The sequence below is a fragment of the Elephantulus edwardii genome, unplaced genomic scaffold, assembly GCF_000299155.1.
Source record: "Elephantulus edwardii isolate Elephantulus edwardi_28Jun2011 unplaced genomic scaffold, EleEdw1.0 scaffold00174, whole genome shotgun sequence".
NCBI lineage: Eukaryota > Metazoa > Chordata > Mammalia > Macroscelidea > Macroscelididae > Elephantulus > Elephantulus edwardii.
In genome coordinates this window covers 5,151,098-5,168,086 of record NW_006399924.1, presented here as the reverse complement: position 1 = coordinate 5,168,086, position 16,989 = coordinate 5,151,098, and the positions used below count along the sequence as shown (strand labels likewise).

The 16,989-nt window shown below is 36.4% G+C and overlaps 1 protein-coding gene across 1 annotated transcript in view; it reads left to right on the top strand.

Moving 5' to 3' along the window:
* The window catches only part of CAPZA1 (capping protein (actin filament) muscle Z-line, alpha 1), a 59,482-nt gene extending 42,498 nt beyond the window's left edge, over positions 1-16,984 (top strand). The window contains exons 5-10 of the mRNA XM_006895712.1: positions 1,231-1,437; positions 4,147-4,226; positions 4,793-4,871; positions 12,969-13,040; positions 16,409-16,471; positions 16,803-16,984. Coding sequence (XP_006895774.1) covers positions 1,231-1,437; positions 4,147-4,226; positions 4,793-4,871; positions 12,969-13,040; positions 16,409-16,471; positions 16,803-16,943 — 642 coding nt within the window. The 3' untranslated portion in view covers positions 16,944-16,984. The remainder of the gene's footprint in view (positions 1-1,230; positions 1,438-4,146; positions 4,227-4,792; positions 4,872-12,968; positions 13,041-16,408; positions 16,472-16,802) is intronic.
* The last annotated feature ends 5 nt before the right edge of the window (positions 16,985-16,989 follow it).

Sequence of the window (16,989 nt, the reverse complement as noted above, 5' to 3'; positions counted from 1 at the left end):
TATCTTAATGCATTTTTCTGCACAAAAACATGATTTTACACTTTGAATCAACTCCCCCCACTTCAGGTAATTTTCCCAACAGATGTATTTAGCACAAGTGCAGAAAGAAGACTATAAAGAACATTTATTGTAGTAGTGTTCATTATAACAGCATTGGTAATACGTAACAACACCACTACAGTAGGTATTTGTTGAATAAATTTTTTTATAACCATACAAGGGAATATTATACAGCTATGATAATAGACAAAGTATTTCTCTGAGTACTAATATGGAAAAGTCTTCTAGATATATTAAATTAAAAAAAATCCAAGTATAATACAGCATGTTGTCTTTTGTGTAAATTAAAATGGTAGAGAATTTGAGTCATTAATTTTTTTAAGGAGAGCTCTGATGACCTACTGGGTAGAGATAGTTGAGCTAGCAGTGGGCAGTCTTCGTCCCTGTGATTTTTAGTCTCTGAAAACCCAATGGAAGATCAGTTATGACTTGACAGCAATTAGTTTTGTATTTTTAAAAAAGAAAAAACAAAAGAATATCCTAAATTGAAATTTGGTGCATTTTTTTTCTTTAGAGGGCTAGAAAACTATTTTCTGCTTTGTAGAACATCAGATTTTTGTTGCAGATTCTTTGATGTTGTAGTAGGAAAGGAACAACTATTAACATACAAAAATGAATGAATAGGGTTATGTCCCAATAAAACTTTGTTTTATAAAACATAAGTAATACTTAAGTGATGTATGTAGATTGTCAACTTCTGCTCTAAATTCATAAAATCACTTAGCTTGTGGGAGCAGGAAAGGTTTATTAGAAATTTGATGGATAGGAGATAGTGAAGAGATACTTCACTTTCTGAGGAGGGGAAAATGATGTGAAAGTAATACCTGTTTAAAATGCTCATTATGACTGAGAAAGTTTTACAAGGGAGAAAAATTTGAATACACAAATTATTGCATACACATAAAAATTATATTAGAAGAAAACCAGAAAAAAAAATATTAGGATAGGGGAAAATTTGCCATTTAAAACTGACTTACTGATAAATACAGTCTTTCCCTCTAAGAATAAAGGTAGGTTTTAGTTGATACATTAATTTTAAAGAAATAGCTGAGGGAATGGAAGGTTAACTTTTAGTCTTCATTAGAAAACTTTGTCTTTATAAAATGTGATAAGCTGCACTAAACTTTAGATTTTTTATAGTTACTCATATATGTAATTATTCTTTGGAAGGTCTTAATTACGGAACATGGTGACCTGGGTAATAGCAGATTTTTAGACCCAAGAAACAAAATTTCCTTCAAGTTTGATCACTTACGGAAAGAAGCAAGTGACCCTCAACCTGAGGACGGTGATGGAGGCCTGAAGTCTTGGAGAGAATCCTGTGACAGTGCTTTAAGAGCCTATGTGAAAGATCATTATTCCAACGGTTTCTGTACTGTTAAGTACCTACTTCATTTTGGGGAATTTTTGTTGTTTTTTTCTTATCCTGTAGAGTCTTTGGTCAACAGATATCATGTCTTTCTTCTTAGTTATGACCTTTTCCACATTCTATTTCCCAAATCATTATTTTAAAGGATATGAAAAAAAAATTTCTTACGGAAAATATTTTTTCCAGAAAAACGAATGCATGCATTAAAAAGAACTCTCAATGTATTCTTCTTTACATTTTCACATGAAAAGACATACCAAAAAAAAAAAAGAAAAGACATACCTTACACATGGGAGATGGAAATGGTAAATGAAGATTGTTGGCCATATTTATGTCTCTTTAATATTTTACACAGCACTACCTCTGCTTTGCTTAGACGTTTCCTTTTGTTAGTCAAAAAGTATTTGAAATAAATATTTTAAAAAAACCTCTCTACTACCTCATGGCTCTAAGAAGAATACATTTGTCTGTCATTTCTTTGTGAAATTGTGGCATTATTACTAAGAAAAATATTAGGATATTTTAAATATGTAGTGATGACCAAGTAAATAAAAGTGTAGAATACTGATTACGAGCCATTACTGTGAAATGGTGCTGACGACTTGAATCCTGACGTTGCAGCTTTAACTAGTTGTGTGACTTTGAGCAAGTTATTTATTATTTCGGTATCTCAGTTTTATCTGTAGAATAGAAATAAAAATAGTGCTTACCTTACAGAGTTTGGGTGAAGATTGAGTGAATGCATGTAAAGTGTTTTTACAGTGTATGTCATATAATGGGGAAAGTCTTAAGAGGTAATAATTCCTTTGGGACCTAGTGTTGAAAAGGGTGACACAGCATTCCATCTTTTAAAAATTGACTGTTAATCCTCAGTAAGCTTTAAATTTATTACCGAACTGAAATTTGAAATTTGTCATTTTTTAAACAGCTTTTTTACTCTGTATCTTTTTAAAATCCTTAACTTAGAATTCTCTGACACCAAATAACTTACTGTCTTCTCTCAGCCCTCCCCCCCCCCCCCCCCCCCTTAACTACTTCTCTTAGCTACCAGATGATCTAAACAGTCCTGGAATTGTTTCATCATACACAGTTGTACACAGTTTTCTTACATTGTCAGCTATCCTGCCTAATAATTCTTAATTTCATCTAATTTCCTATCATATTTTCTTTGTTATATATTTGTAAGGTTTTTCATTGTCTTTAGACAGCTATCTAATTCCTCATGTTTTATTAGGATTATGACTGATAAAATCTTTCCCTTGTTGTGTACCATCATTCAGATCTGACAGGCAGAGGAGGAGATTGCCCCTCCTTCTCCATCAGCTCATCTGGTGGATTTGAACCACGACACACCTGCAGGATTGCAGCACAGCTTCTTGCCACTAGGCCTCCAGAGATCCTTTGAAATTGTCTTTTATTCTTAATTGCATACTGTGCTAGCTCCTTTCAGGTGTTTTCTTATGACTTTGTTATCTAATGTTTCCCTTTACCTAGAAATATTCTTGTCTTTCTTATCCTTAAGAGAGAGAAAAAACTTCCCCTAAGTCATAATGTTCCTAAAATTATTCTCTTTTTTTTTCCTCTTGTTCTTCCTTCTTCTCATCCACTTCTTTCATCCTCTTCTCTGCTTCATCATTAAACAAGGAAAATTCTACTCCCACTAGTTCCTGTTTCCTATTTATCACCTTGTTAACCTTTTGAGAACTTTTTCTTTAGGAACCAGTTTATAGAAACTGCTGAGGTTACTAACAGTTCCTGAATTGACCCAGTGTACTATTCTTGATCTTTGACTTCTTTATAGTATTGTACACTGAGACAAACAAGCTATATTCATAAATTATCTTTTGCTATGGCTACTATATCAGTACCTGTCTATTTTTTTTTCCTTCTTCTGCTGCTTCTGTAAATGTAGGCATTCCCAAAGTGTCATTCTTTTCTAGAAATTCTCTTGAGAATTCTTAACATATTTAATGTATGTATTTGGTATTAAGTGCAGAATTTGATTATCAGAAAAGAATAAAATTCAACCATCACCATTTACTTTCTGAATGACCATAGGCAACTCAGTCAGTATCTGAGTTTCAGCTTTATCACTAGTGTGATAGCAATGTGTTTCACTATTAGAGCAAAAGAAAGTATGAGTGAAAACATATTTTGCCAATTTTAGTGACACTTTCTTTGCTTTCTCCCTTTGTAATCACATTTTGGTTTATCTTTTCCACTTTTTGAAGCAGATAATGGTACTTTAATTTTAACCTCTACACTAATATTCATTATCCTCTCCTAACAAATAGTCTGGTTATAGTATACTAGTGTTTTTACATAACTGACTTAAATCTGCTGTCCTGTTTTATGTCTCACCAGTCCATTTCACATAACTTTAACCTAACTAATTGTCATTCTTTTAGCAAATTCTCCATTTTCTGACTGTATATTCATCTTTATTCTCAGTCTCTTTGTTATCAGAATATAATTTGTTTTATAGAGCCCAGCCTAAATGACACTTTTTACCCTCAGAAGCAATATTCCCCTCTGTATTAATTGTATACTACTTAACATGTTGTGCTTAACATGTGCTCAAATCCCATTAACTCTTATTGTATCATAAGCTTATTCTGTCTGATTCTTTGTCTTCCCCAAATATTTAGTACAGTGTTGATTGTTATTTAGGTTTAATGTATTTTCAAAGTCTCACTCTTTTTATTATTTTACAATAGGTTTATGCTAAAACAGTAGATGGGCAACAGACTATTATTGCATGTATTGAAAGCCATCAATTTCAACCTAAGAACTTCTGGTAAGAAAACAGAGATTGTTTTCTGTATGTATCGTGTTTCCTTGGAATACATCTACCATACTAGAGTTGAGACTAGATTAACTAAATTAGAATAAGTTATTTTATTTAAAAGCTTCAGTTCCACATCTGTAAAATAAGGTGTTTAGACATGATCGTTTAGATTCCTCTCAATTATAAGGCTTTATGATCTGATTTTTTCCCCCTTTTTATTTTTAGAAGTACAATCATAATGAACTTGATGAGGGATGAATAAAATGCCCACTTGGAATTGCCTGACTGGTGATCCATCCTCCTCCATCCATTTGTGGAAGGGCCTACTATAAACAGAATAGAAACTGTCTTCTACTTGTAGAAGATTGAAAGTCAGAATACCTTAGAGGAGGCTTATAATTTGGCCACTTAGATCAAAACTTATATTTAAATGAGCCAATCTTTGAATTTGTCAAGCTAAAAATTATTTGGGTTTTTTTCCATTTTCCCTGGTTCCTCTGCCTCAGGGACTGATCACCTAGATTACCTTTCTTATATTTGTTGCTAATTCGGCGGTGTTGTGTGTATTTTAATAGGAATGGTCGTTGGAGATCAGAGTGGAAGTTTACTATCACACCACCTACAGCCCAAGTGGTTGGAGTGCTTAAGATTCAGGTGAGATCCCAAACTGTTAATAGTTTAAAGTAGACATGTTGTAGTGTTAGCAATGAGGAGCCCTGGTGGTGCACTGGATAGGTTATTGCACTGCCAGCCAACCCAAAGATGAATCCATTTTTCTGAGTGAGAGAGCTGACCAATCTCCTCCTATATAGTTTGCAGTCTCTTAAAACTCAACTGGAGTGTCTGCTGTGATCCTATTCCAACTGCAGAGCAGTGAGTTTAAGAGATAACTTTCTTAGGGAGCTCTGGTGGCCTAGTTCTAAGGGTGTTGTGCTTCTAACTAAAGGATGTTGTACTGCTAAAGATTTCACGTCTCTTTAGTGATTGAAAGCCACCCACCACATCATGGGAAAAAGATGGGCACTTTACAACCTTGTAAACTCACTAGAGGTTAGCTGTAAGTCAGTTCTGACTGGACAATAATGAGTTTGAATGAATTATCGCTTTCTTAGGGTATGCATATTTATGTATTTATAGCTCTTAACTCTGGAAAAAGCTCTCAGAATAGTTTATTTTTATAGTAATGACAGATTTTAATATTCATAAAATGGGAACTAGAAAGATTACCAAATAGCCTCACATAAATTAAACTTTAAAATTTTAAGGTGATTTAATTCTTAAGCCTATTTACTAAAGTAAAACAAGTTCCTAATCACTGAAATGAGTGTCTAGTGGCAAAATCCATAGCAAGTTGTGCTGCTAACCCAAAAGCATCAATCATCCTGGTGGTTTGAATCCACCAGCTGCTCTATGGGAGAAAGATGAACCGTCTCTTCCCATGATGATTTACACTGTTGGAAGGTCAGCTGTGAGTTGGGACAATCTCAAAGGCAGGAAGTTTGCATTTTTGGTAACTGAAATCATCAGTACCTAAATATATTGTGCTTTCTTGTTTTAAAAATAACTATTAGTAAGAGTTGAAGTATATAAGGTAGATGCTATCTGTACTGTTTCCATACATACCTACAGCTTCATACAAGCTGCAGTGTCTTTCATCTTGGGGGCTTTTCCTGGCTGCAGAAGCATGCACAACAGCTAGTTGAGGCAGGCTAGAAGTGTTGGGTTGATAGCTCTGAAAGCAGCAAGCAGCCCCCTGTAATATACAAGAACTCTGAAGAATCTTCTACTTGATATTCCAGTGATCTCTAGAGCTCACAACTATAACTTGATTGTTAATGCACCTATAAAGCTTCCCTTCCTTCCTGTATCTCACCCCTTCAGTCTGCTAGTAGACCTCTTAAGATTACTTCCTTCTTAAAGACTTCCCCTCAAATATTTATCTTGGAGTCAGCTTCTGGGGGAACCTAAAACAACATATTGTTCTCTTTGTTACTCCTATCTGTGAGTAGCTGTAACACTAAATCTCTTGTAACTATGACACCAGCAATTTATTATGGTTTTATTTATTTTATTTATAAATTTATTTATGAATAAATTTTTTTCTTCTGGAAGGAAATAATTGTCTTTTTATTTTCTACTATATACCTATAAAAGGTACTTGCTTATACTCCTGTTAATATGGCATCCAGTGCCTAGATCCTCTGTTATAATTTTTTTAATTTTATGTAATTAATTTTAATGAACATTTACAGAGATTTTGGATTTCCATTCATTCATTGTTGCACTTTTCTCCCTGCTCAGCCCTCCCCCTCTTTTAGAATTTTTAAGCACAGATTATCTGATGTCACTTTTGAGAAGGGTTTGTTTGCTTCATTTAAATATATTTTCAAGAAAGAGTGAGAATTATGGGAAAGGTCATAAGCTCCTCAAGATCCTTTATAGACAAAAGAAAAGTTGTGGGAAGATAAAAAATTGTGAGAATTTATATTCATGATGATCGTGTTTAAAGTTGTATTAGTTAACATCAGCAGATAAGACCCACAAAATATTTTGTTGTGAAACTAAGAATTTAAGATTATTTCTAAAAATTGTAAGTGGTGGTGGTGGTGTTGTTATGTGCCATCCAAGTGACCTGCCCCCGTGTACAGCATCTCTAAACCCTGCCCTGTCCTGAACCAGTCTCATTAATTCTGACACACCAACACCCATTGCCCCAGTATCATTCCATCTTATCCAGGGTCTTCCACTCCTGTGCTGTCCCACCACCTTTCAAAGCATGATGTCTTTCTCCAAGGACCAGTCTCTCCTGAGTATATGATATGGAGCTTCAAAATCCTAGCTCCAGGGAGAAACTTGGTTTCACCCTATCCAAGAGAGACCTATTTGTTTTCTTGGAAGTCCATGGTATTTTCAAGACTCTTCTTCAGCACCACATCGTTGGCATCATTGCTTTTCACACTCTGGAGAGGTCTCTGACAGCATATTATCCCAGTGCAGTTTGTCTTTTATTTCCTGACTGCTGGTACCAAAGGTGTTGATTGTGGAAGTGAGCAAGCTGAAATTGTTAACCTCAATCTCTTCTCTACCAATCATGGTGCTGCCAGTTGGCCCAGTCCTGAGAGAGAATCTTTTGTCGTCTTGATGTTAAGCTTCAATTCATATTGAAGACTACAGTCCTTGACTTGCTGCTGCAAGCACTTCAGATCTTCTTCAGTTTTAGCAAGCAAGGTTGTGTCATCTTCATAACTTGGTTGCTGATGAGTCTTGCTCCAATCTTTATACCACATTCCTCCTCATAAAGCCCTGCTTCCTGAATGATCTGTTCTGCATATAGACTGAAAAGGTATGGAGACAGGATGCATCCCTGATGTACTTTTCCTGATTTTGAACCATGCAGTGTTTCCCTGCTCTGTTCTACTTCCTGATCCAAGTATAGATTTCACATAAGCACAATCAAGTGTTCTGGTTCCCATTTGCCTCAAGGTTAGCCACAGTTTGTTGTGATCACACACGCAGATGCCTTTGGATTGTCAAATGAGACACAGATAGACATTCTTCTGGTACTCTTTGCTTTCTGCCAAAAGATCCATGTGACATTGGCAATAATGTCTCTAGTGTCACAGCCTCTTTTAAACCCAGCTTGTATATCTGGTAGATCTCTGTATATGTACTGGTCCAGTTATTGTTGAGTAATTTTCAGCAGAATTTTGCTTGCATGTGAAATTAGTGATATTGTTTGATAATTTCCACACTCTGTCGGGTCACCTTTTTTTGGAATGAGATAAACATGGATCTTTTCCAATCAGTTGGCCAAGTAGTTGTCTTCCCGATTTCTTGCCACAACCTGGTGAACACATGCAGGGCAACATCTGTTTGCTAAAATACATCAATTGGTATTCCATCAGTTCCTGGGGCTTTTTTTTTGCCAAGTCCTTCAGAGCAGCCTGCACTTTGTCCTCCATCATCATTGCTTCGTGATCATATGTTGTTTCTTTAAATTCTTCTGTGTCAGCTAATTCTTTTTGGTACAATGTCTCTGTATACCCTTTTCCTCTTCTTTTTATGCTTCCTGAATCATTTCATATTCTGCCCATAGCATCCTTAAGCACTGAAACTCGTGGCTTGAATTTGTTCTTTTGTTTAGCTTAAGAAGTGCTGATCAAGTTCACCCCTTTTGATTTTCCAACTCCAGCTCCTTTCACATTTCATTATAATACTGTCTTATAATCACATGCTGCCCTTCAAAATCTTCTTTAACGTATTGATTTCTTCCCTTTGCTTTGGCTTCTTGGTGCTTTTATGCAGTGTTCAGAATCTCTTCTGACATCCATTTTGGTGTTCTTCATTCTTTGTAATAATGACTTTATGCATTCTTACTCTTGGTATCTTCCCACAGTTCATATGGTCTTGGTTTAATAGTGTTCAAGGCCTCAAACCTATGCCTGAGTTCGTTTTTAAATTCAGGGAGGGTAGATTCAAGATCAGATTTTGATTCCTGTGAATCCTACAGATCCTCTGCAGCAGGCATTTCAGGTCTGTTCTCCTCTGTTTCAGCAAGCAGGGTTGTGTCTTCTGTAATCCTGATGCCACACTTCTCCTAGAGCCAAGCTCTCAGATAATCTGTTCTGCATATAGATTGAAGAGATAAGGAGATAGGACACATCCTTGACACACACTGTTCCCAATTTTTAACCACGCCGTGTTTCCTTGCTCTGTTCTGACAACTATAAATCTTAATTATTTAGCCCAATGTTTTTTGTCCAAATATTTGCTGTTCTGAAATTTGTTTAAATATTACAGGCACTTAGAAATTCTGACTCTCTAGCATTTTCTTAAACTGCTTTTTCTATTTAACTTCTTTAAGAAAGCCAAAAGGTGAAATTTTAAGAATTTGTAGAGAATATAGAAAGGCTTCTCTTGCCCATCTGGGTGCAGCTAGTTTCTTGTAAGCACTAAGGAAGACGCCATTTCATCTTTTAAACAAGAATATATTATGGATTTATGTTGCCCAGTACAGTTTCTGTCAAAATGAAACTCTCCTTGTACCTAGTTATATATACTTAACAGTGTTGTTGTTGGGTGGGTGTTTTGTTTTTTGGTTGGTTTTTTTTCTTTACTTACCAGCGTTTTTTTATAATATATATGGAGAGATAAGACAGGCATTAGGAATTCCCAAAGTGAAACCCATTGCATTCATGTCGGTTCTAACCTGTAGGACTGCTGCATACTGCTTCCTCTTTCTCCTGCAAAGTGGTTAGCAGCTGAGTGCTTCACCATTGTGTCACTACTGCTCATTATTAGGAATTAATTCTAAAAAAACTCAAACTTAACTGCCTTTGAGTTGGAACTGATGCATAGTTGACCCTCTATTTGGTTTTCAGAGGCTGTAAATGGCATGGGAGGAGCCTATCTTTTCCTCTTGGAGCAGCTGGTGGATTCAAAACTACCTGCCATCAGGTTGGCAGCTCAACTCCTTGCATATTAGGTCACTTTATTGTTTGTTGTTGTTGTTATATGCTGTCAAGTTGCCTGCAACTCATAGCAACCTTATGTACAACAGCTCTGAACCCTGCTCTATCTTAAGTCAATTTCATCGTGTCTGACACACCTGCCCCCATTACCCCAGTCACCAAGTCAGTCCATCTCATCCAGGGTCTTCCTCTCTTGTGGTGTCCCTCTACCCTTCCCAGCCTGATGTCCCTCTCCAAGCACTGGTCCCTCCTGGCAGCATGTCCAGAGTATGTCAGATGGGGCAATCCTTGCTTCCAAGGAGCAACCTGGTTTCACCTTTCCATGATGGACTTGTCTGTCCTCTTAGCCGACCACGGTATATTCAATACTCTTCTACAACACCATAATTCAAAGGCATCCATTCTTCTTCTGTCATCCTTAGTCACTGTCCAGCTCTCTGATGCATAGCAAGTGATTGCAAAGACTATGCCCAGGTGTACCTTAGTCTCTAGACTGAGATCATTGCTCTTTGGTACTCTGGAGAGAGGCCCCTGGCAGATCTTCCCAATGTAATTCATCTTTTTATTTTCTGGCTGCTAGTAGTGTTATTTGTAGAGCTAACCAAGCACTTAACAACAATAACAACAACCACCAAGCTAAAGCTATTAATAATCTAAATGTCTTTGCCATCTTATCAGTTGCTATCATTTGGCCCAGGGGAGAAAATCTTTGTTTTCTTGACATTGAGCTTCAATTCTTATTGAAGGCTGTAGTCCTTGACCTTTTGCAGCAGATGCCTCAGGTCTTCCTTAGTTTCAGAAAGCAAGGTTGTGTCATCTGCAGAACAAAGATTATTGATAAATCTTCCTCCAGTCCTGATGCCACATTCCTCTTCACTAGAGCACTCTTATTAGGAAATGTTGTTGTTAGGTGCCATTCAACTGACTATAAACTCATAGCGACCCTGTGAACAGCAGATATGAACCCTGTCTTGTCCTCTACCATCCTCATCATCTGTGATATACCTGAGCCCATTATTATAATCACTGTGTCAATTCATCTCTTTCAGGATCTTCCTCTCTTTTGCTCACCCTCCATCATTCTCCATTATTCCATGGTGTCTTTTTCCAGGGACCTGTCCTTCCTAACAACATGCCCAAAATATGTGAGAACATACTCGACTATCATTGCCTCCAAGGAGCATCCTCACTGCACTTTCTCCAAGACATACTTGTTTGTACTTTTGGTAGTCTGTGGGATATTTGTGCACTCTTGTTCAACACCACGACTCAAAAGTCATCAATTTTTCAAAATGTCATTTTCATAGAGAAAAATGTATCAGTAATATGATTTTAATAATTTTATTACTGATAACAGTGAGACATATTGTTCCAAACGTCTTTGGATAATTTTCAGCAGAATCTTGCTTACATTTGATATTAATGATATTATTTGATAATTCCCACAATCTCTTGGGTCACCTTTCTTTGGAATGGGAACAAATATCGATCTTTTCCAGTCAGTCAGCCAGCTGGCTGTTCTCCAGATTTCTTGGCACAACTTAGCACATCCAGGGCAGTGTCTGTTTGTTGAAATATGTCAATAAGTATGCCATCAACTCCTGGAGCCTTGTTTTTTGCCAATTCCTTTAGAGCAATTGAACTTCCTCTTTCATTGCCATAGGCTCTTGCTCATATGTTATTTCATGAAATTCTTCTGTGTCAGCCAATTCCCTTCTGATGCAGTGACTATGCAAAGGCTTTTGACTGAGTGGATCACAACAAGCTGTGGCTGACTCTGAGAAGAATGGGAATCCCAGAACATTTGATTGTGCTAAAGAGAGGCAGTCGTCAGAACAGAGCAAAGAGACACTATATGGTTCAAATCAAGAAGGGGGTCCATCAGGGATGTATTCTGTCTCCATACCTTTTCAATCTGTATGCAGAACAGATCATCTGAGACGCTGGCCTGTACAAAGAGGAATGTGGCATCAGGATTGGTGGAAGAGTCATCAACAACCTGCATTATGCAGATGACACAACCCTACTTGCTGAAACTTAACAGTTTTAGTTTACTTGGTTCCACAGTCAGCACTCTTGGTAACAGCAGCCAGGAAATCAAGAGACAAATTGCATTGGAAAAGTCAGCTGTGAGGGACTTCTCAAGAGTACTGAAGAGCAACGATGTCAGGCTGGAGACTAAGGTGTGCCAGATCCGGGCTATAGTTTCCTCAATTATGTGCTATGCATCAGAGTTGGACACTGACTAGGGATGATAGAAATAGAATTGATGCCTTTGAGCTGTGGTGCTGGAGAAGAGTATTGAATATACCGTGGACTGCTAGGAGAACAAACAGGTTTCTCCTGGAGTTGAAGCCAGAATGCTCCTTAGAGTCAAGGATTCTGAAGTTTCGTCTGATATATTTTGGCATGTTGCAAGGAGGGACTCGTCCTTGGAGAGGGACATCATGTTTGGCAGGGTGGAGGGGCGGTGCAGGAGAGGAAGACCTTTGATGAGATGGATCGATTCTGTGACTGGAGAGGTGGGAATGAGTTCGTTTGAGATGGCTAGGTTGTCACAGGATAGAACGGCGTTTAGAACTCTTTGTACATAGGGTCACTATGAGTTGCAAGCGACTCGATGGCACATAACAACAACAACAACAGTGAGAACTTTAATCTTTGTATTTTCAATGCCTAATATAGTTAATGGAATGTAATTAGCACTTCATAGTGTTTGTTGTTGTTGTTTGGTGCCTTTGAGTCAGAACTGACTCTTAACTGACCTTTAAGGAACTTAATCCTTCTCCCTTAGAGCAGCTAGTGGATTTGAACCATGTCTTCGAATTGCAGCACAACCTAATTAATTAAAATTATTAGTTTGTTATGCTAAAGCAAGAGAGAATTCTTAATGGTTTATGACTTTTAATTTCTACTATTTTTTATAATAAAAGGGTTTTTTGAGGGAGTAATTTTTCTGGTCTTTAGTTGGGGAGCTGCACTGCTTAAGCAAAGCCCCCACCTGCCTGGCAGTTTGGATCCACGCCTGGCTCCAGTGGAGAAAGATGGACATTCTCCTCCTTACAGTTTACAGCCTCTGAAAACCTGCTGATGGACTAGCTCTAAGTGGGTTCTGACATGATGGCAATTAGTTATTCTGGTGTGGACTGGCCACATGAATTAACAGTTTGCTCAGTGTTAATAAAGATTAGAGATGGCTTAAAATACAGATTTGTGCCTGGATAGTAGTAGATTTCTAGGAGAATTACCCATAAATTTGTTCAAACATTCTCTTACACAGGTGCATTATTATGAAGACGGCAATGTTCAGTTGGTTAGTCATAAAGATGTACAAGATTCATTAACTGTTTCGGTGAGTTGAAAGTTTGTGTCACGTGTGCCTATTTATCCTTGGGAGGGGAAAGTTGATTTTGAGCTTGAGTGCTTTTCTGCAATAGACTATAGTTTGGTTTTTAAGGTTTTGATTTCACAACTTTTATTAGTAATTATTACTGTCATTAGCATAAATGTAGATTTATTTTTTAAAAAAAGAGTCCAGCTATACCTAAGCAGCTATATTAACTCATAGCTGACTTTGATTCAGAGCAATGGTAATGACTTTAAAAAGAATACACATTTCTCTTTTTCACTTGTGAAATATGTTAAGGATGGCAGAACCATCAATAAATACCAGGAGGAAAGAAATGTTATCAAATAAAATACTGTCAGTGTTAGGTTCTATGCCCTCTCCAGAAGAAGGGATCTAGTTATGTCTTAGATTCTTTCTCTATAGTCCTAGTACATTTTTATAATCTTGTTTGTTTTCTTTTGTTTTAATGTTTCTTGTGTGTGTGTGTGTTTGTGCACGCGTGTGTGCGTGTGTGTGTGTGTGTACACCGTCAAATCAGATCTGACTGGTACTGGAAGAGATTGTCCCTCCTTCTTCAGCAAGGCATCTGGTGGATTTGAACTGGTCACCTCTGGGATTGCAGTGCACCTTCTTGCCTCTAGGGCACCAGAGCTGGCCAACATCTTTATAATTTTAAAAAATGTTACCGAAGACCCTAAAGAGCTTGTGTTTACATATGTACTATCAGTAGTTATTTTCCTTATGAGATATTAAAACTGAAAAATGTTAAAACCATCTAATTCACTTAAAAATAACATTAGCAGAATCCAAGATCAAGATGTAAATTACTTTGTTTTATAGATGAAATTCATTTTAATAAAATTCTAAATCAGCAGCTTGCTATTAAAGGGGAAATAAGTAGTTCTTTTTAAAAAAAATTTAATTTTAATGAACATTTGCAGAGATTTTGGATTTTCATTTATTCATTGTTGCACTTTTTTCTTAGTCCCTTCCCCCAGTTCACTCCTCTCTTTGAAAAGCAAAAGATAAACTTCTTTGTTGGTATACAATCCCCCCACCCCAAATGCACTCCACTATACAACCTTAATTCTGGATTCCTCTGATAATCATAATATGCTATCATATATTACTTTTAAACTGTTTTCTCCCTCATGTGTTTCAATTCAGTATACATAATCTATTCAGTTTTTCTCAGTCTTACCCCAACCCTGACGTCAGTCACTTTCTACAACAGTGGCACCCTGCAGTATTTGTCCTTTTTTGACTGAGATATTTTACTCAGCATAATGTCCTCGAGGGTCACCCATTTTGAATAATATTGCATGAGTTCCTTGTTTTTCAATGCAGCATAGTATTCCATTGTGTGAATATACCACAGCTTCTCTATCCATTGATTTGTTGATGGGCACTTAGGTTGTTTCCAACTCCTAGCTATTGTGAACAAAGCTGTGATGAACATGGGTGTGCATATATCTGCTTGGATGTTAGTTATGGTCCCTTTAGGGTATATTCAAGTAGTCCTTTTTTTATTGATGTATTTGGCTGTTTATTGACATTGTATTTTAAAAGTAATTTCCTCCTTTGGACATTTAGTTTATTAAGATCTATTAATAAATTGCGTCAAGGATACAGAAAGAGATAAATATGTTTTCAGATTTTTTTTTAAGGTAAAGCTAGTCAAACAGTTTTCAGATATTTATGTGAACTAGTAAATGTGGTTGGAGAGAATCTTTTGAGTCAAACAGTTTTCAGATATTTATGTGAACTAGTAAATGTGGTTGGAGAGAATCTTTTGTTTGATTCTTTCATTTAACCAGTATTTACTGAATTAAAACTACTAAATTGCCCTAGAAGGAACTGGAATAAGATATGTTCTCTTGAGTTTATGACTCTGTTGTTGGTAGGACTTAATAAAATATGCAGTTGGCTAACAGGAGATCCCAGCTATCTTACAAATTTTAGCATTCATTATTAGATTTTTTTTAAAACCAAAAGCCAAGTTTCTAGAGAGACTGCTGCTGAAAAACACTGTATGAACAGAGAGACACTTTATAGATATTTTCTAAATTTTATTGGCTATATAAATAATACACATTTATGAAAACTAGAGAGCTGATCATTACAAAGAAAAGTAGAGCTGTTGAACTTTAAAAACAAATACGGGAACTCTGGTGTCCTAGTGGCAAGAAGCTGCACTGCAGTCCCAGTGCGCTGCGGTTCAAATCCACCAGATGCTTTGCTGGAGAAGGAGGGGCAATCTCCTCCTGTACCATTTGGATCTGATTTGACGGTACACACTCAAAAAATAATAAAACAAAAAAATTTTAAAAAGAAATATAACATTAACAAACCCATTACTGGTTAAAATAACATTCTTATGAAAAATATCTTTTCATGCCACAAATAAAAAAGGGATGATCATGGCAATGATTTATAAATAAGAAAGTGATTATCTGGCATTGATTTATAATTCCATAAATCTGAGTAATTCAATAAAATACAGCTGGATTCTAATCTGCTGCAGTCATTTTACTAGCCCTCAGAGTGAGACTCATCATACGTCATGTAACTTCTTGGTACATCTATAAGAAAGAAGACACAAAAAAAAAAGAAGAGAGAGTAAAAGGCAAATGATATTTCAGGGGGGTTTTTTTGTTGTTGTTTTTGGGTGGTGTTTGGTGTGGGTTTTTTTATGTTTCAGTATTTTAATGAAAATAGAAAATAGTTTTTGCCCCAGTGGTGCCCTTAGAAGTCTTAGAGGCCCTCAGAGTCCTTGGACCACACTATGAGATCTATTTCTCAATGTCTTTAATTTTACCCTCTTACCTTCAATTTTTTTCTTTTAACTTATTAAATAGGGAAAGCGAAAGTCTTTAATTTTGTACCTAAATCTTGAGAATAAAATATGAGTAGCTGATTTTGCATAAGTGGAATGTAGACCAGTATATGTTTGAAAATATAATTGATTTGTCTGAGGGAATTAATATCACTGTAAACCAAGATATTTTCAAAGCATCTTCATACTTTTAGACATTACATGGTAGAGTGTAAGAAGAGCATACAGATTATATTATTTCTTTGGATAAAAGCTAGATTTAGATTCCATCTCTATCATCACTTATTAGTTGTATCATTTTGGACAAGTAACTTAAAAAGGTTATTTTCTCATCTGCAAATTGGAAATGATAATAACCTGAGAGGTTTGTTTTGAGGACTAGAGTCAGTTATGTGCATTGTAACACACTGTAAACTATACATTTTCCACAGATGTTATGGTTGTGGTAGACTTGATAACTTTTTGGTCACTGCTTACACGTGATAATTGTTCTCTCTTCCCACCCACTTCTTTACCTTGCTTTCCCCTCTTTTAGAATGAAGTCCAGACTGCCAAGGAGTTTGTTAAGATCATAGAACATGCAGAGAATGAATATCAGGTAAGATTTCAAACTAGTTTTAATAGAGCTGTTTTACTCTTAACATCTTTTGTTAGATCTTTGCCCTTTAACATAGTTAAATGTTACTTTCTGTCAAAGCTTTGCAGGCCATATAATCTTGTATACTTTTTATCACTAAAGCATTGGTATTGAATTTGTGGCTTTGTATACAAATAATTTAGATGGGCCATTTAACGCATTTCGGAGATTATAGAGAGGAGCTTGCTAAAAATAATGAGTACTTTTGTCCTTATCCAAGATTGTCTTTTGACTACAAGAGTTTTGTACTATCCACAACCAACCCCAATTTTTATCCAATTATCTATTACAGACAGCAATTAGTGAAAACTATCAAACAATGTCAGATACCACGTTCAAAGCCTTGCGCCGGCAGCTTCCAGTTACTCGCACCAAAATCGACTGGAACAAGATACTCAGCTACAAGATTGGCAAAGAAATGCAGAATGCTTAAAGGCTGAATGTAAGATTCTTCAGTACTTAGGGGAAAGAAAAAAGGA